General features: G+C 40.4%; 1 protein-coding gene across 1 annotated transcript in view; it reads right to left on the bottom strand.

Annotated features, from left to right (window-relative positions):
• The window catches only part of LOC122795985 (cGMP-dependent protein kinase 1-like), a 1,306,845-nt gene that overhangs the window by 871,666 nt on the left and 418,251 nt on the right, over positions 1 to 16,928 (bottom strand). The window contains exon 8 of the mRNA XM_044064466.1: positions 8,143 to 8,234. Within this exon, the coding sequence (XP_043920401.1) occupies positions 8,143 to 8,234 (92 nt within the window). The remainder of the gene's footprint in view (positions 1 to 8,142; positions 8,235 to 16,928) is intronic.

Genomic DNA, 16,928 nt, shown 5'->3' with positions numbered 1-16,928 from the left:
TACATGCCAGAAGTAGTCTAAACGCTATCACAATGGGTTCCTTAATAACTGGCACCACATAAAACAGGGTGTATAACATTATGGGTGGTCTGGGTTGCAGCAGCAGAGCATACTGAGGGTACAGACATCACAAGCTTTCATACAGTAATGTGTAGAATAGCAGGTTCTGTGCCATGATCACACCATGAGCACAATGTATGAAGACACCAACAAAGTACACAAAAGGTTCATAGGTTAATAGCCAATCATTCCAGTAGACTGTTAAGAGACTAGACATTGAATTCCTACCACGTGCTTCCCCCATCTATACAGGCTTTGTGAACAGGCCAGCAGATTTTCATCCACATAGTGAGACTGGCTTTAAACACAGTTAGGGATCTGCTTTGACTGACATGGAGTGGCAGCTTATTTCTAACCTGCCAATATGTTGTGTTAATATTTCCACTTAAATGTAGGTGCTTAGAGCAGGTATTTTTGGTGTTGCCTGATTTTGACTATGTAAGTAGTCTAATAGGACTGGTTCCTTTGTCTGATAGGCCCATAGCTGGCTTTAGGTACAGGCCAACTGGGTGGCCACCTAGAGCGCTGGTCTAGCAGGGGCACTATTCCAGTATTTATTTGTTTATTTTTTGTAGTAAAAAGATGGCTTCTTTAAAAACTGTTGAATAAACACAAGAAAAACTTGAGTAAGACAAACTGTGAGAAAAATGGAGAAAAAAGTAATCTAGATGGTGTAGGTAGACCAGGATGAGGGCACTGGGTGGTGTGGGGGGGCACTGTGGAGCCCTTTTCCTAGGACACCAGTTGAGCAAAGGCCAGCCTTGGATAGGCCAAACAGAGTTGTCACTGCATGACACTGTTTAAGATACTGTACAGTGACTGCGATTTTAGACATTCTGTATAACTTAAGGAGCTCATAGCCAAGATTTATTGGACAAGAATATTTGAGTTTTTCAAGATGCGTAATATATTGGGACAGTTACTTGAAGGAGGAGATATTATATTTTAGTATGCATCAGATTAGAAGAGGGATGATTGCCACTTTGGATCTGGAGGCTATAGCCCTAGTGATTAAATGGGCTGAGTAAAAGGATTTCCTACTGGCAGTTTCTAAAAGGTGGTTAAAGGAGACTTCATTGCCCGCAATTATACAAAGGTTGCTAATGATGGTGATGCCACTTCGGGAATGAGGATCATCTACAGATTATCTGTAGAGGAGATCATTCTTCCCAAAAGAGTACAATACTGCATTTTTTGCATTTAACTTGAGTCCATCTTTTTGACACTGGGAATTAATGCAAGCTATTCCTTCTTGTATGATATGGGTATCTGCTGGACAGTTATTGACCATGTCTAGTTTGGATTCAGCTGCAAACTTTGCATGCCAGAGGTCCTTTGTATCTGCTTGGACATCAACAAAATAAATAAATTCCAAAAAAGAGTGGACTCAGTATGGAAGACCAGTGGTGATCAGCCTTTTAGAGTAGAGTCTGCCACAAATCCTGCTGGCAAGGTTCTGTTTATGGGCCAGTTAGCTATCCAATGGATTACACAGGAGATAATACTTAAAGCAGGTGAGATTTTCAATACTACCGGAATGTGGAATAGTATCTAAGGTCTTAGCCAGTTCCAGGTATGCAATGTGCACCATCTGTTTATTATCAAATGATTCTGTTGCCATCTCATAGGTTCATAGTTGTGTAGTAGGCTAATGGCACTGGAGCCTTTACAGGCCTAGTCCATAGAAGTGCCCTGGCAAAAAAGTCCACCAGTTTTAAGAGATAAGATCTATCATTCATAAAGATGAATTGGTATGGGTCAAGGGATAGTAGGCTGCTTGCCTATATTTTTAGTTAAAAGATTCCAGTACTTTACAAACAAGGCTGGTGAGAGTAATCATTGTACAGTTCACTGTGTAAATGCTAGGGCCACCTTTATGTAGGGTATCACTATGACAGATTCCCAAGCACAGGCCCATATTCAGTGACTAAGACTGAAAAGTTTACAAGGGAAGCCATGAAGCTTTGTTTGGTGCTGAATAAGAGAATCTGTGCTACATGAGCAGCCACTAGACACACACACTCACACACACATGCACACATGCGCGCACACACACACACACACACACACACACACACACACACACACACACACACACACACACACACACAGACACACACTCTGTTTCCCCTCCATATTTGTCTGTATTAATCTAGGGGAGAGTACAATCATAGCTCTCAACTTCTTAGCCCAAGAAATCTGGACAAAGACAAAAATAATATGGGGGGGGGGGGGTGCAAAGGCTCAAAATCAGGGACAGCTTTTTCAACACTACTTTTAGAAGATTTTTAGAATAACAGGATTTGCATTAGCATGTATTTTCTGAAGGCAATGAAGTCAGAAAATGAAATGTATGCCATTGTTTAGAGATTTGCCAGAAAACCACAAAATGTATGAGGAACAGACCAAAAATATGAGGCAAATATCTGGACATTCTATGAAATTCTGGACATTTTAGAGGTGTGTGCATAAATTTTGAAGCTTACATATGATGGTTTCCTCTTTACCGAGTTCTTCTTAGTGACATTTAGTTGCATCTCATTACCATACCTCTCAAGTATACCACATTACGAGGAACATACCTCATTTGGGGTCTTAAAAAGTTCATATTCCTCGAAGTTCCACATTGACAGGGTCTGTCACACACTGTGTGTTAGGACACGAATAGCCATGGAAAATAGAAATGAATCATAATAATTCATTAAAATATCTTTTTATGAGTAAAACCAGCATATTTTAACCATCCTATAACCCTCCTAGTTAAAGGTGTCAGTAAGACATTAGTATGTTTTCCACATTTTGCCCATTTGTTCCACATTATAAAGGCTGGTGTTCCTCATTTTTGTTTGAGAGCTATGCTCATTACTGTAATGTGATTTTTACAAGCATCAAAGTGTGGGCTAATACAGGTTTCCTATTGGCCCATCAAGAATCTTAAATGGCTTAGATTCATAGGTTCATAGGATGATATTAGGCTATTGACCCAGAAGCCCTTATAAGCCTAGCTAAGAATTCTGCCCATGTTACCTCAAAGTCAGCACCATTTTCCCCTATCCAGCAGGGACACAGGTGGGATCCCAAAGGTATATTTTCTGTTTCTCATCCAGTTGTCCAGGTTCCTCTTAAAGATGGCTAGAGAGGTACTTTGCTTGACATGGAGAGGGAGTCTATTCCACAGATGGGGGGAGTCTTAGGGATACAAAACTATCCCACCAAATTCTATTAATGTCACAGACCAGGTTAAGGCCTTGCATGCAGGTTGTGCGAGTGGACTTTGTCTTGCGGATATGCAGCACCTCCATTAAGGCTAGGTCTAATATGGCCTTGTATGCCAGACACAGGTCACCTCTGAGCAGTCTGTATGAGACCGAGTAGAGGGACAGGGCTTTTAGCATATCTGTATAGGATAGGTGTTTGAGACCCTGATCACTTTATGGTCGGATCTTACTACGGAGGATGACACTGCAGCAGTCCTACAGTGGCTACTCATGTTGGTTAGGACCAGGTCCAGGATATTTTCACCTCTCGTAGGGGTGTCAATCAGCTGATCCAATACACTGGCATTAACAACGTTGATGAACCTCTGGGCATTCATGTTTGGACTAGAACAAGTCTTCCACTCTATGGTTGGGTAGTTAAAGTCACCCAGGATCAGGGTAGAGGGTTGAATTCTGATGGATTCAAGTAATTCAGACAGGTGGAGTGGGTGTCCTGAGTCATGGTTGGGGGTCTGTAGCTAGCTATGATTTGAATATGTATTTTATCAACAGTTAACTGCACTTGGAGTATCTCATGTGCATCACACCAATTGACCAGCCTGGAGGTGTGTATGTCTTTGATAAATATTGAAACTCCACCTACTTTGGCTTTGTAACCCTCCATTTGGCATCTGAATGTATGGTAGGATGAGTAACCTGGTAAGACTGGGGTGCTCTCCACAGCTTTGAACCAGGTTTCAATGACTGCACAAATGTCAGCATCCTCCAGGGCAAGGAATGCTTGCAATGAGTGCAGTTTCATGCTAAGACTCCTAATGTTTAGCAGCATGACCTTTAAATTTCATTTATAAGAATTTTTCATGTTGGTAATTTTGAGCTCATGACCTTGACTAAAAAAGGCATTATGGGGGAGGCAAGAGCCTTTGCAAGAATCCTAAAGCCCAGGGGAGACAGATGAAGGCCATCTCTGGCAAAGCATTGTGGTCTGTCAATCATGTCCTCCCAGGCTGTCAGGTACTGGATCCCCTTGGAATGACATCAGAAACTAAGCCAATTGTTAGTCAATCTTTCTCTGTTTGTATTGAGGTATCGTTCTGGGTGATGGTAGGATGCTGCTTAAGGCTAGGGACATACCTGCCTGGGACACATATTTAGCAAGCTCAATCATGTTTCTCTTCATAAAGTCCAGAGAGGTACTTCTCAAGTCATTCACACCAATATGGAGTATGACAGAGTCATAACAGTACATGTTGTTAAGAGACTTGAGTGTGTGCATTATACGGTGGATTCTAGCAGCTGACAAGCAACTTATTGTGACTTTCTCCTTGTCTAGCCTGGTGAGGGGCACATCTGTGTGTCTCACGAAAGAGTCTCCTATGGCTAGTATGTTGGGTTTGTGGTTGGGCCTTAGCGGCTGTGAGACACAGACGTGTACACTATGTATGATGCTTGGTGCTGTGGGTTGTGATGTGCATGTGTGTTTTTGCTTCGGAGGCCTCTTTTGTTTAGGTATGTTTTTGTTGAGAACCCCTGCATATGAAGGAATGTGTTGTACAGATGTGGGTGGTGTTAGAGATGTGGTGTTCATAGTGTTTGTACAGACAACCTTCTCAGTGCCAGATGTACTGGCTTGTGACTGAGACAGCAAGGAGTCTAGGTTCTTAATGTGATTGCATCTCTCACATATTATGTTCCTAGGTGGTAGTAGTAGAGTGTTGTCTGTGTACATAAGGCAGTTGCTATGCTGTCTCAGGATGCCCATATCAACCAGACTAGCAGGAAAAAAACATAGGAAAGTGTCTGCCATTGGTTATCAGAATCTGTGGAAGAGAGTTCAGGGATAGTAGAGTGGGTACTACCTGAGGAGAGTACATATAGGTGTGAGTAGGGCTGGATAAAATCAGTACAATATCTACAGGTGAGGGCCTCCCTCACACAGGAAAGCTGTTAAGGGAAAAATGTAACTGAGATACCTCACAAAGGGTTAAAACAGCACATTGGTGGCACACAATGGGCAAACAAACAAAAACACATGCAACTGCTGGGTTGAAATAGCACAAAAAATGAAAGTAAAATAGAAACACTGGAACTGATCAATCAACCCTTGTCCCTGAGCTCTTAGCTCAACACCCTATGCCAGACCTGTTCCAACCAGTTCACGGGCAGGCCTGGGCAGCACAATATGGAGTAGAAGGAAACACAGGAATCACAAAAATAGATCTGAATACAGCAAAACCTGTAACCAGACTATGCTAAAGATATTTAAACTCTGATTTGGTCAATGTAACACAGGTGAACAGATACGCACTTAAATATAACAGTAGCAGACCAGAGCAAACTGATTTAAACAAATGAACCAATTAATTAATAAAAAAGCTCAAAACTGAGCCCTGTTCCAGAAGTCTTCACTCAGACAAGTTGTAACTGCACACCTGCCACACTAGGGTACAGGTGAACCTTCTCCAAAAAAGATGGCCTGGGCTAGTGCTCAAGTTATATAAACATAGCTAGATTCAGAAGAAAGAAACAGTTCAAATAAGCAGGCACAATAAGCCTTTAACCAGCAATTCCCAGCTCAGAAGGGCAGAATCTACCCTCTCATCTCACAAGAGTGCAGACCACAAACCTTCTTAATGTAAAATAACTGGCCTGAAGCCCAAGTGCTTAAACCGGAACTAAGATACTTTTGGAATATCATACACTAAGCCTTCAAGCAGCAACTCCCAACTTAGAAGGATGTAAGCTACCTCTCCTGCCACAAGAGTGCAGACCACAAACCTTCTTAATGTAAAACAAATGGCCTGAAGTCCAAGTGCTTACACCAAAAGGCTTAGAATAAATGTTACAATTTAATCAGGTTACTAACAAGCAGTAATAAATGCAGCAGAATAAATGCAATTGAGTACTTTTAAAAACAGGCAGCAAAACCAAAATAAAGTAATAAAGTAGAAAGAAACATAAATACAGTAAAAGCAGATGAATAAAGTGGATTTTTTTAGGTTAAGTGGGACGGGATGAAACACGATAATTTAAGGTTGAGAAACTAAGGGGGGTGGGCCTTCCCTAATGATCTCTCTCTACTCAGTAGAATAAGCTGATGAGATAGGTCTGGGAAGTGTGTCCAAAATGATATTTATAGCAGGGGAAGGCAACTCAAAATCCACCAAATTTAAGAACACAACAAGGACTAGTCAGGCGAGATGTGGAACTCTTAAAACTCCAACCGAACAGAAAATGCAAAGCAAAACAAATATAATACTAGAATAAGATACAAAACAGACATGATCAAACATAAAATAAAGAGTTTCAAATCAAAATGAAATGCAGAGATGAGTGATACTCTGAGCAATGCAGACCACACAAACACTTCAGCTAACTACAGTTATTTCTAAATAAAAGAGTAGTGCTGTCTCTCAGCTCATTCCACTACTTAACTGATGCTATTCACAGTTTGGAAAGCAATTCTTTGGTAACTTTTTTTTAACTGACCCTAGCCAAGAACTCTTAAAACTCCAACAGAAGAGAACACGTCCACTACTTAACTGATGCTATTCACAGTTTGGAAAGCAATTCTTTGGTAACTTTTTTTTAACTGACCCTAGCCAAGAACTCTTAAAACTCCAACAGAAGAGAACACTTAAAACAAAACAAATGTAATACTAGAATAAGATACAAAATAGAAGTGATCAAACCTTAAATAAAGAGATTCAAATCAAAATTAAATGCAGAGATGAGTGATACTCAGAGCTATGCAGACCATACAAAGACTTCAGATAACTACCGGCAGTTCTAAATAGAGCAATGCTGTCTCTCAGCTCCTCCCACTACTTAACTGATGCTATTCACAGTTTGGAAAGCAATTCTTTGGTAACCTTTTTTTTAACTGACCCTAGCCAAGAACTCTTAAAACTCCAACAGAACAGAAAACTTAAAACAAAACAAATGTAATACTAGAATACGATACAAAATAGAAGTGATCAAACCTTAAATAAACAGCTTCAAATCAAAATTAAATGCAGAGATGACTGATACAGCAATGCAGACCACACAAAACCTTATTGATTTAAATTGTTACACTGCTCAACCAGTGGTACTATAGCATCAGTAAATATTGCCCCTTCCATATAGTGAAGCATAGTTTGGCTGCATAGGTAGTCAGTCGGTTTCTACAAATGTAGTATGGAGAGAGCTTTATCCTGCACTTCTGGCTTTGAGTACCTCAGTCTCCATTTGCCTGATGTATGACACTAAGCAGGTCATTTAGTCAGACAGCACTCATGAATATCCCATTGAGAAAGAGCATTTGGGGCTACTGAGTTTATCTAGTTTTATCTAGTTAACAAATAAATATATTAAAAATAAAGTGGGTGATAATAACTACTATGATTGCCTTAGATCAGATTGAAGATGTGTTCTGCAAGGTCAGAATACCAGCAGATGAGGTTTTCTGGGTTTAATGCTTATTACAATGCTACTTTCAGGATGTCCATGTCTTATCATTAGGATGTGATTAAGAGTTATACCCCTAAAACAACTATACTGATAGCTAGTTTGAGTTCCCACAATTACAATCCATGTTATTTTGTATCATTAACCAGCTCCTGTGCAGATGTCTGGATATGGAGGTCCATTTGCATAGTCAGTGTATATAGCTCTACTGAGTGGCGTATTGTTACAAGCCTTTTTATTGCTCTAATGTGTCATTTTTTCTCAGTGATGAAAGCCCTTTTTGTGCCTTTTCTGGACTCAGTAGACGTGCCTTGTGTGCACCATGTCTATGAATCCTGCCTAAAAACAACAAATTCGACTTATCCATGTTACACATTAAAATGAGAGTGATCTTTATTTTTAGGAACAAATTCACCTTATTAAAGCCAGTTCACCAAAATGATCCCCTTCTTTCATAATACGGATTTCCTTTTCTTGTCCATTTACGTTCTTCTTTGTTACCAGGACCTGTAATAAAAGTAGACTAGATAACAGTTTTTAAAGTACAAACAATTATTTTTATACTGTAATTTCAAGAGATTAACAAGAACTAATTTCTTCTTGTATGCTGCATATCTGAAAATGTATATATTTCATAAGATAAAGAAAAGGCTAAAAACTTTTACCTTCTTATTCACAACTGATTCTCACCAGGTAACAAAGAGTGGATGATAAAACTTCTGCAGTGTTTGCTTATTATGTAGGGATCTTATGACAATGGAAGCAACAATTTTAATGTTAATGTTTTTTTATAAAATAGTGCGCTATAGACACTGGAATCCAAAGACTGCAATTGTCATTAATTCATTTGTTCATTTTACTTATGTTTGCCTTCTCTTTCACTGATATCAAGTAATGAAGCCAAACAGACTGCTACCTATCCATTGAGCAAAAGTTTGAAGTGGAGTCCTTGGAAACCTGCAATTCCAAGTAATTTGCACTCACATGAGTATTTTTTTCTGAGCACCTCTCAGAACTTTTATGGATAAAAGAGTACAAGAAGTCTAAAACTGTTTAAACTGGTATATTTTGTATAGAGCTATAAAAACATACTTACATAACAGGAATACACCTTTAAAATAGCCTTTTTATAATAATAAGTGGCAGCAGTTGAAAATAATCAGCCAAATTCAATAAAGCTTACACGGTCTACTTACACCATGTGAGCTTCACTCCACAATGTGCACATGGTAATACTCCATTTTGGATTAAGTAAGCAATGTGCATAGCCATGCAAACAAGAAAAACACCATGGCAGTCTAATTACAGCATAAGCAGCCGAATTGTATGCTAATCAACCAATCCAACATAGAGGAGCTATTCAACAAGCTGTAAAACAACTGTGTAGACTCAGTGCTGATTTTCTCTGAGAATTCCAAAACATTGGAATGCAGCCACAGAAAAGAGTCTACACAGAAACAATGTTAGGGGCTGCTATTGCTTTAATTCATTTGTGTGAGCAACAGGCTGAAGTCTATATTGATGCTGCTGCTAATAGACCTAGGCCAAGAAGGAAAAGAGTTTTTAGACCTCGTTTAACTTATCATAATCTATATGACATGAAAATTGTAGAGCTGTACAGGGTGGATAGAGACACACTACAGGAACTCTGCAACCTATGTCATCCTCAACTCAGAGCCAGGTCAAACTGAGGGGAACCCATCCCAGTGGAGACAAAGGTATGTGCAACACTTAGAATTCTAGCTACAAGTACCTTTCAGAGACCAACAGGGGACATGCTGGGGATGTCACAGGCATCAGCATCCAGTGTCCTACATAAGTTCCAGAATGCTATGCTCCAACATGCCAGTGACCACATATATTTTCCCCATACTTCCAAGGACAGGACAAAAAATATGCAGGAGTTCTACCATGTATCACACTACCCTGAAGTACTGGATGCCATAGATTACACACATATAGAAATTAAGGCACCACCCATCAAACTGTGTAGGGTCTACATAAACAGAAAGGGCTTCCCCTCTATTAACTGCCAATTTGTGTGTAACACCAAGTGAATCATCTTGAATGTGTGTGCTGGCAACCCTGGCTGTTACCATGACTCACATATCTGGCACACCTCCCAACCATATCAGATATTTGCTAGGGGGGATAACCCACAGGGTCATTTACTGGGGGATGCAGGTTATGCACAGTAACTGTGGCTGATGACACCCACCAGAAATGCACACACCTCCACTGAAGAACACCATAATGAGGCACACACTCAAAACAGAAATATCATAGAGTAAGTGTTTGGTTTGCTGAAGTCATGGTTCCAGTGCCTATATAAATCTGGGGGAACCCTGCAGTACAATCCATGGACTTGTACTAAAATATTCACAGTATGTGCTATGCAACATCATCCTGGGCAAACAGCTTCAGCAGGATCAGCAAGGGGAAGGAGCACACATCCCACCACCAATGCCAAGGTCAAAACAGCCACAGCAGATGAGAAGTCAGAGGGGAAACCATCACCCGCTGTGGGTGTAGGCATAAATAGCATGCTCAATATGCTCTCACATTGGTTAAGGAACAATGCATAGCAAACTCACTCACCACCTAAGGGCCTAAAACCTTTCTCCTATGTGCATACATATACTAACACTCATTCTAAGCAACTCTCATAACCTTTACCTCTCCATGTATTGGCTGTGTACTGCTTGGATCAGACAGTCAGCCCTGATCTAAAACTGTGGCAGCAACTGCTGTATGTACAAGGTAAGTCTTTAACTTGGAGTGTATTGTGTAATGACATGAATAAGTGGCATATCCTTGTATTTCATTACTTGGTACTGTAAGCAAGTAAAAGGTGGGAGATCTGTACAGAAATGACCTTAACATGTGACAGCAGAGATTTATTTTACTTATATGTGTCCATTTCTAAGTAGTAGGCCTCAGGCATCAAAGATTCACACAGTCATACCTCTCAAAAGTACTAATGATCACTGCATGGTCTCAGTTTAACACCATACGTTTGTACTGAAAAATCATTAAAGAGAGAAGTTAGAAACTGAGGATATACATTGCAGTTTCAGATCTCACAACCCTCACAAGATCATTCACAATAAAGTTGGGAAGTTCTGATGCTATCAACTGTCTAACTTTCTAAGGCCAATATAAGTCAAAGGTATAATTACCAGTTCAACATCACAAAAGCAGATATAATAAGCACTAAGTTAGCTATACACCCTGAAGATTAGACACAAAGCTTATGTATCCCTGAATCCAAAAGATATAAAACAGGGCTATGGCACAGTTATCATCACTTGCACAGCATGTTGTGTGGGGTGGCAGGAAGCCTAGGCTGACACAAAAAGTTGATGAATGTGTGGGAGTAAGAAAGAGAAACAGGCAGATATTTGGATAAACCAACAAATGGCCAGTAAGTCAAAATGAGTTTTAAGCTGCACAGATGAACCTTGTAACTGTTGTGTGTGTGTGTCTATATGGGCCCTCCAGGTGAAACTGCTGTGTGAGTGTCTGCATGAACACAGCCAAATTCTATACCAGCTGTATGTCCTGGCATGTTGGACAGGTGTGAGCTGTGCATGGTAGAGGTGGCAGTTCATTGTTGTTGTCCCCAAACATGAGAACTGTCTCTGACAGCAGTTGCAATGGCAAGTCCACTCCCATGGTCAGATGCACTGCTAATACCTGAACATGAATGATGTCTGGTGGATGACCTCTCTTTACGGGGATGGCCGGGACCATGACCCCATGGTCTCCCACATCTGGGTGTGAACAGCTCACCCACTGATGAAACAGTGGAAGCACTGCCATTATGGCAGCATGAATGGGCATGGCCATATTAGCTAACAGCAGAAGATGTGGCTGACCTACACCCACGAAGATGCTGTTCCCCTCCCAGCAGACATTCCGTCACAGACACTACTCATTCCAGGACAGACACCCGTCATTCCATCACAGACACCCTTCGTTCCAAGTTGTCATTTATCCGATCCATTGAATCAGCAATATGGTGGAGGTAGTCACACATGGCAGGATGTGACACATCTACAAACCTGAGCATTTCATAGGATCATAGGAGATTACTAGGTTATTGATGCAGAGGTCATTGTAAGCCTAGCCATTTCAACCCAATGTAATACACAGAAGTGCTAGTCAATACCCAATACTGCATTTAGTAAAGACTGCCCATGTTGTCGACACTATCCTTGGTAAGAATTTATGGTGCCCCATCACTCATCCAGGTTCTTTTTGAAGTGTGTTATAGAGGTGCTCTGTTTCACATGAATTGGCAGCCTGTTCAAAAGATGTGGCAGTTGCTGGGAGATATGTCTGTCCCTCCAGCATGTCCTATTTAAGTTGCAGGCCATATTTAAGTCCCTGGAATAGGTAGCCCTAGATGCATTTGATTTATGGATATGCTCTGTAAGCCAGGCATAAGTCTCCTCTAGGAAGTCTTTGTGATATGTGGTACAGTGACAGCGACTTTAGTCAGTCTGTGTAAAGCATATGTTGGAGCCCTTGATCTTCTTTGTTAGAAACCTCTGAGGTCCCTCTAATTGCTGCAGGTGCTTAGTGCAGTACATGCCGAACATACTACTTTCAAACTCTGCAACAGCAACTTCTTGTTCTATCCCGAGATTTAGTGTGCACGTCTCTACCTTAGTGAGAGACCAGGTCATTCCAACCCTGCCTTTTCTGAAAATGATGGTCTGCTATGCTGCCCATTGGCCAACATCTGATGACTACAGGAAAGCTATTCCACTGTTCAATCTGGAGTGCTCAAAGTACATCTACATTATAGGGGTTCACTAGGCATTATATTAGCACAGTTTATGTCCTCAGTATATAAGTTATCTAGCTAAGCTAATTATATTGTTGTCTCCTTGTATCTGTACTCTGGTTGAGGCAAGCACAATAAACTCAACTGCCCTCTCCCAATTTTCTTGCTAGTATTCCAGATCGGTGATCTTACCACCTCAATATTATCCCCTTCACTTAACACTGCTCTTTCCTCACATACAGCAAATGTCTGGTGTCTAACTGTGAATATGCTACCCTCCCCATGATATAATCTCTCAAATTAGTCTCTTTGTTCTGAGTAGACTTCTCTGTTATTACACACTGTACCCCAGACTACTCAGTCTTACCTTCATACTTTTGGCCATTTGCAGTGCAAGGGTTTGTACAACATCTTGGTGATACTTTTTCACAGCGTTATAACTGGGTTTCTCTCTGCCCATCTTAGTTTTGCTTTTCTTTTTCTCTGTTCTTCCTTCTCCACTTCCTGTTTTAACCACTACTGATCCCATCTCCCCCTCCCCCACTTAGTCTTACCTGAAACTTCATAGCATCCTGGTAGACATGGATGTCATCATTTTATTCCATACTATTTTCAGCCTCTGCAACAGCAACTCCTTGTTCTGTCCCCTGAGATTTAGTGTGCACACCTGTAAGTTTGTATCACATTGTATGTCTTGAATGTTTACTGACTGTACCTATTCCCTTTTGTATGCATGTGGAGCATACCTTATTGTATCTAGTTTTAGCCTTGTTTAGGGACTATCAAGCAGCATTTGCCTGCTGTTTCTTGTAATCACTCTTACCTTCATACTTTTGGCTATTTGCAGTGCAAGGGCTTGTACAACTACTTAGTGATACTTTTTTCACAACATTTTACAGGTGTCCATTTGAGTTTTTCTTTTCCTTCTCTGTCTTTCATTCTCCACTTCCTGTTGTTGTAACCACTACTGATCCCACCTCCCTCCTTCCCCAATTAGTCTTACCTGAAACTTCATTGCATCCTGGTAGACACAGACGCCATCTTTTTATTATATACTACTTTCGACCTCTGCAACAGCAACTCCTCGGTCTGTCTTTTGAGATTTAGTATGTGCGCCGGTAAGTTTGTATCACTTTGTATCTCTTGAATGTTTACTGACTGTAAGTATTCTATTTTGTACATATGTGGAGCATACCTTACTGAATCTAGTTTTAGCCTTGCTTAGAGACTAACAAGCAGCATTTATCTGCTGTTTCCTTGTAACTGTTGATACACCCCTTACCTATAGTTGCATTGACCTTAGGTTTTTATTAACTATACTATCCAGTGAGGCATACAACATCTGCTTTGTAATATGCATAGCATGTCATCTATAGCTTATGTATAATGTTTGTGTATCTTTTAATGCTTATGTGTGTGTAAAGACTATTTGATCCTAACTGACTCTTTGAACTGCATTATGCATTTGCTACTGTTTAATCAATATTCTGATTCTAACAGAGCAGTTACAGCACTAACAGTATGAGTTGTTAGCAGAGGCATCTATAACAGTATGTTTACATGCTCACCTTAGAGTTAGTTCAATGTATGTCCTTGCAATGTCCTTTGTCTCTTGGCCAAAATCCGATTACTACAGGAGAGCTATTCAGCTCTTCACTCTGGAGTGCTCAAAGTATGTCTACATTACAGGGGTTCACTAGGCATTATATTAGCACAAATTATGTCCTCAGTATATGAGTTATCAAGCTAAGCTAATTATATTGTTGTCTCCTTGTACTTGTCCTCTGGTCAAGGCATGCACACTAAACTCAACTGCCCTCTCCCCTTTCTCCCAATTTTCTTGCTAGTTTTCCAGCTCGGCAATTCTTACCACCTCAGTATTACCCCTTCACTTAGCACTGCTCTTTCCTCACATACAGCAAGTGTCTGGTGTCTAAACTTGAAGATGCTACCCTCCCCATGATATAATCTCTCAAATTAGTATCTATGTCCTGAACAGACTTCTCTATTATTACACACTGTACCCCAGACTACTCACTCTTACCTTCATACTTTTGGCCATTTGCAGTGCAAGGGTTTGTACAACTGCTTGGTGATACTTTTCTCACAGTATTATAACGGGGTTTCAAGCCGCTCCATTTGACCTCACTATGCTCAGGCTCACTACGCTCCCCTTTCCTACCCTATTCTCCCCACCCCCTCTTTCATTACATTTATACTCTCTTAGCCACTCCCATTTGCTTTTTGGCCAATCACCTTCCTCCACTTCCACCTTCATACTTCCTCTCTCACTTTCCTACCCTCCCAGTATTTCATCCAAATGTCTCACCTTTTCTCAAAAACATTGCTCCTAGTCCCTCTTTCTGTAATGTTGCTTCTTCTCTCACATTCTGCTTAATTACAGCTGCATTCATTTTCACCTAAAACAAACTACATTACTAGCATTGCACTTTCCCCTCAGACTTCCTATTCTAACATTAGCCGTAGCCTATATCATACAAATTATCTTCCTTGTACAACAAAATATATTGTCTCCGCAAACTATTCCTTATATTATACACTCAACTCTCTAAACCCCTTTACCCACTATGTCACCTCTAAACTTTTTCATTTTGTACACCAACTTTCATATATCCTTACTTCCTTCATCTGTTCCAGAGACATTCACCCCAAACCCCGGGCCCTTCAACACTTCCTCCCTCTCATATACTACCTCCCCTAAAGGCTCCAAAACTCTTCACATTACTACTCTAAACTTCCAAAGTATCTGCAATAAACTGCAGAGTTTCAAGCGTGGCTTATCCACAGTAAAACCAATATCCTAGCTGCTATAGAAACCTAGTTAAAACCTTCTGTACAGGACTCTGAGTTTCTCCCACCAAACTTTAGAACAATTAGAGCAGATAGGCTAAATAAAAAAGGAGGTGGCATTGCCATCATCTACCCTGATACTTTCCACATCTCTCCATTTAAAGAACCTATTCCTCAGTTCCAAAGTGCTGAAATTTTGATTTATTTTATGGAAATCAACCTCTCTAAAAACTTTGTATTATAGTCCTATATAGCCCACCCCTGAAAATAATGTAACAGTTTTAGAAAACATCTTTTCCTGGATTTCCTACAATATATAAAAAATGAAACAATTATTCTTGGTGACGTGAATATTGATTGGGCTACCATTTCCTGCAAACAATCACCCTCCAGCATACATTTATTTCATTTCACCCAACTTATCACCACCATCATTACTAGGTACAATAAGAGAACTAATGAAGGCCCCGTCTTAGACTGCCTTTTAGACTCAGACCCCTCCAAATACATAGGTTCGGGCACCAGGCCCAATTCTATTAGCACCCATCTCCCAGCCTATGCTGTCCATGCTTATTCTTCCATCACTAAAGTCCATAATATTAAACTCGTCCAAAACCTCTCAAAATTTAACCCCCTCACATTTAATAGCATCATAACAAGCTTTAAATTTGAATTGTCTCAAAACCCTCCCATTAGATGACACTTTACTTCACTTCAATAACACCATTCTAAATATACTAGATAGTCTGGCTCCCACCAGAATCAAAAGCAACAATGCCCCATGGTTAATAAAATCTACTAAACAAGTTATGACTTCTAGAGATAAAGCATGGAAAAATCTGGCTTAAATCTAAAAATCCATCCAACCTCATTCATTATAAACAGCTCCAAAACCAAGCTAAAAAACTCATCTCTAAAGACAAACAGCAGTATTTCCACAACCAGCAATCAAATAGAAAAAATAACCCCAAAACATTCTGGTCTTCCATTAATAATCTTTTAAACCCTGGCACCAAAACCAGTCCCTGCCCACAACCTGTAATGCCTTCTGAACAAATAGCCAACATCTTTAACTCCTACTTTATTGACACCATTGCCAGTATTACTGCTACCTTTTTCTTACCTCTCCTACATAATTCAATTCCTACAACTGTCTCTTCTCATTCTCCCCACAACATTCTATTCCTAAGAACTCTCATATTACCCTTCATAGGGTGGATCATGCAACCCCAATCATTAACACCCTACTACCTAACGGCACTCAGCAGACCCCCTACCCAGAATTTAACCTCTCTCCCATCCCCATCACATTTATTTTATTTATTATTTGTTTACCGGGAAAGCCCAACTTGGAACATGGCCAATTTTCAGTGCAGGCCCAGTGAGAAACACTCCAGACATATATCTTTGTAACGTGGGAGGAAACCGGAGTACACAGAGAAAACCCACACAAATGTAGGGAGGACATGCAGACTCTGCACAGAAGGTACTCCAGACGAGAATCGAACTGGAAAACCTCTTGCTGTGAGGTGACAATACTACCACTGCAACACTGCAACATTTATCCAAAAAACTCCTTTTGAAATTAAAACACTGCC

Source organism: Protopterus annectens, chromosome 2.part2 (genome assembly GCF_019279795.1).
Source record: "Protopterus annectens isolate FY-2018-M chromosome 2.part2, PAN1.0, whole genome shotgun sequence".
NCBI classification, from domain to species: Eukaryota; Metazoa; Chordata; order Ceratodontiformes; family Protopteridae; genus Protopterus; species Protopterus annectens.
This window is presented reverse-complemented; position numbering and strand designations above follow the sequence as displayed.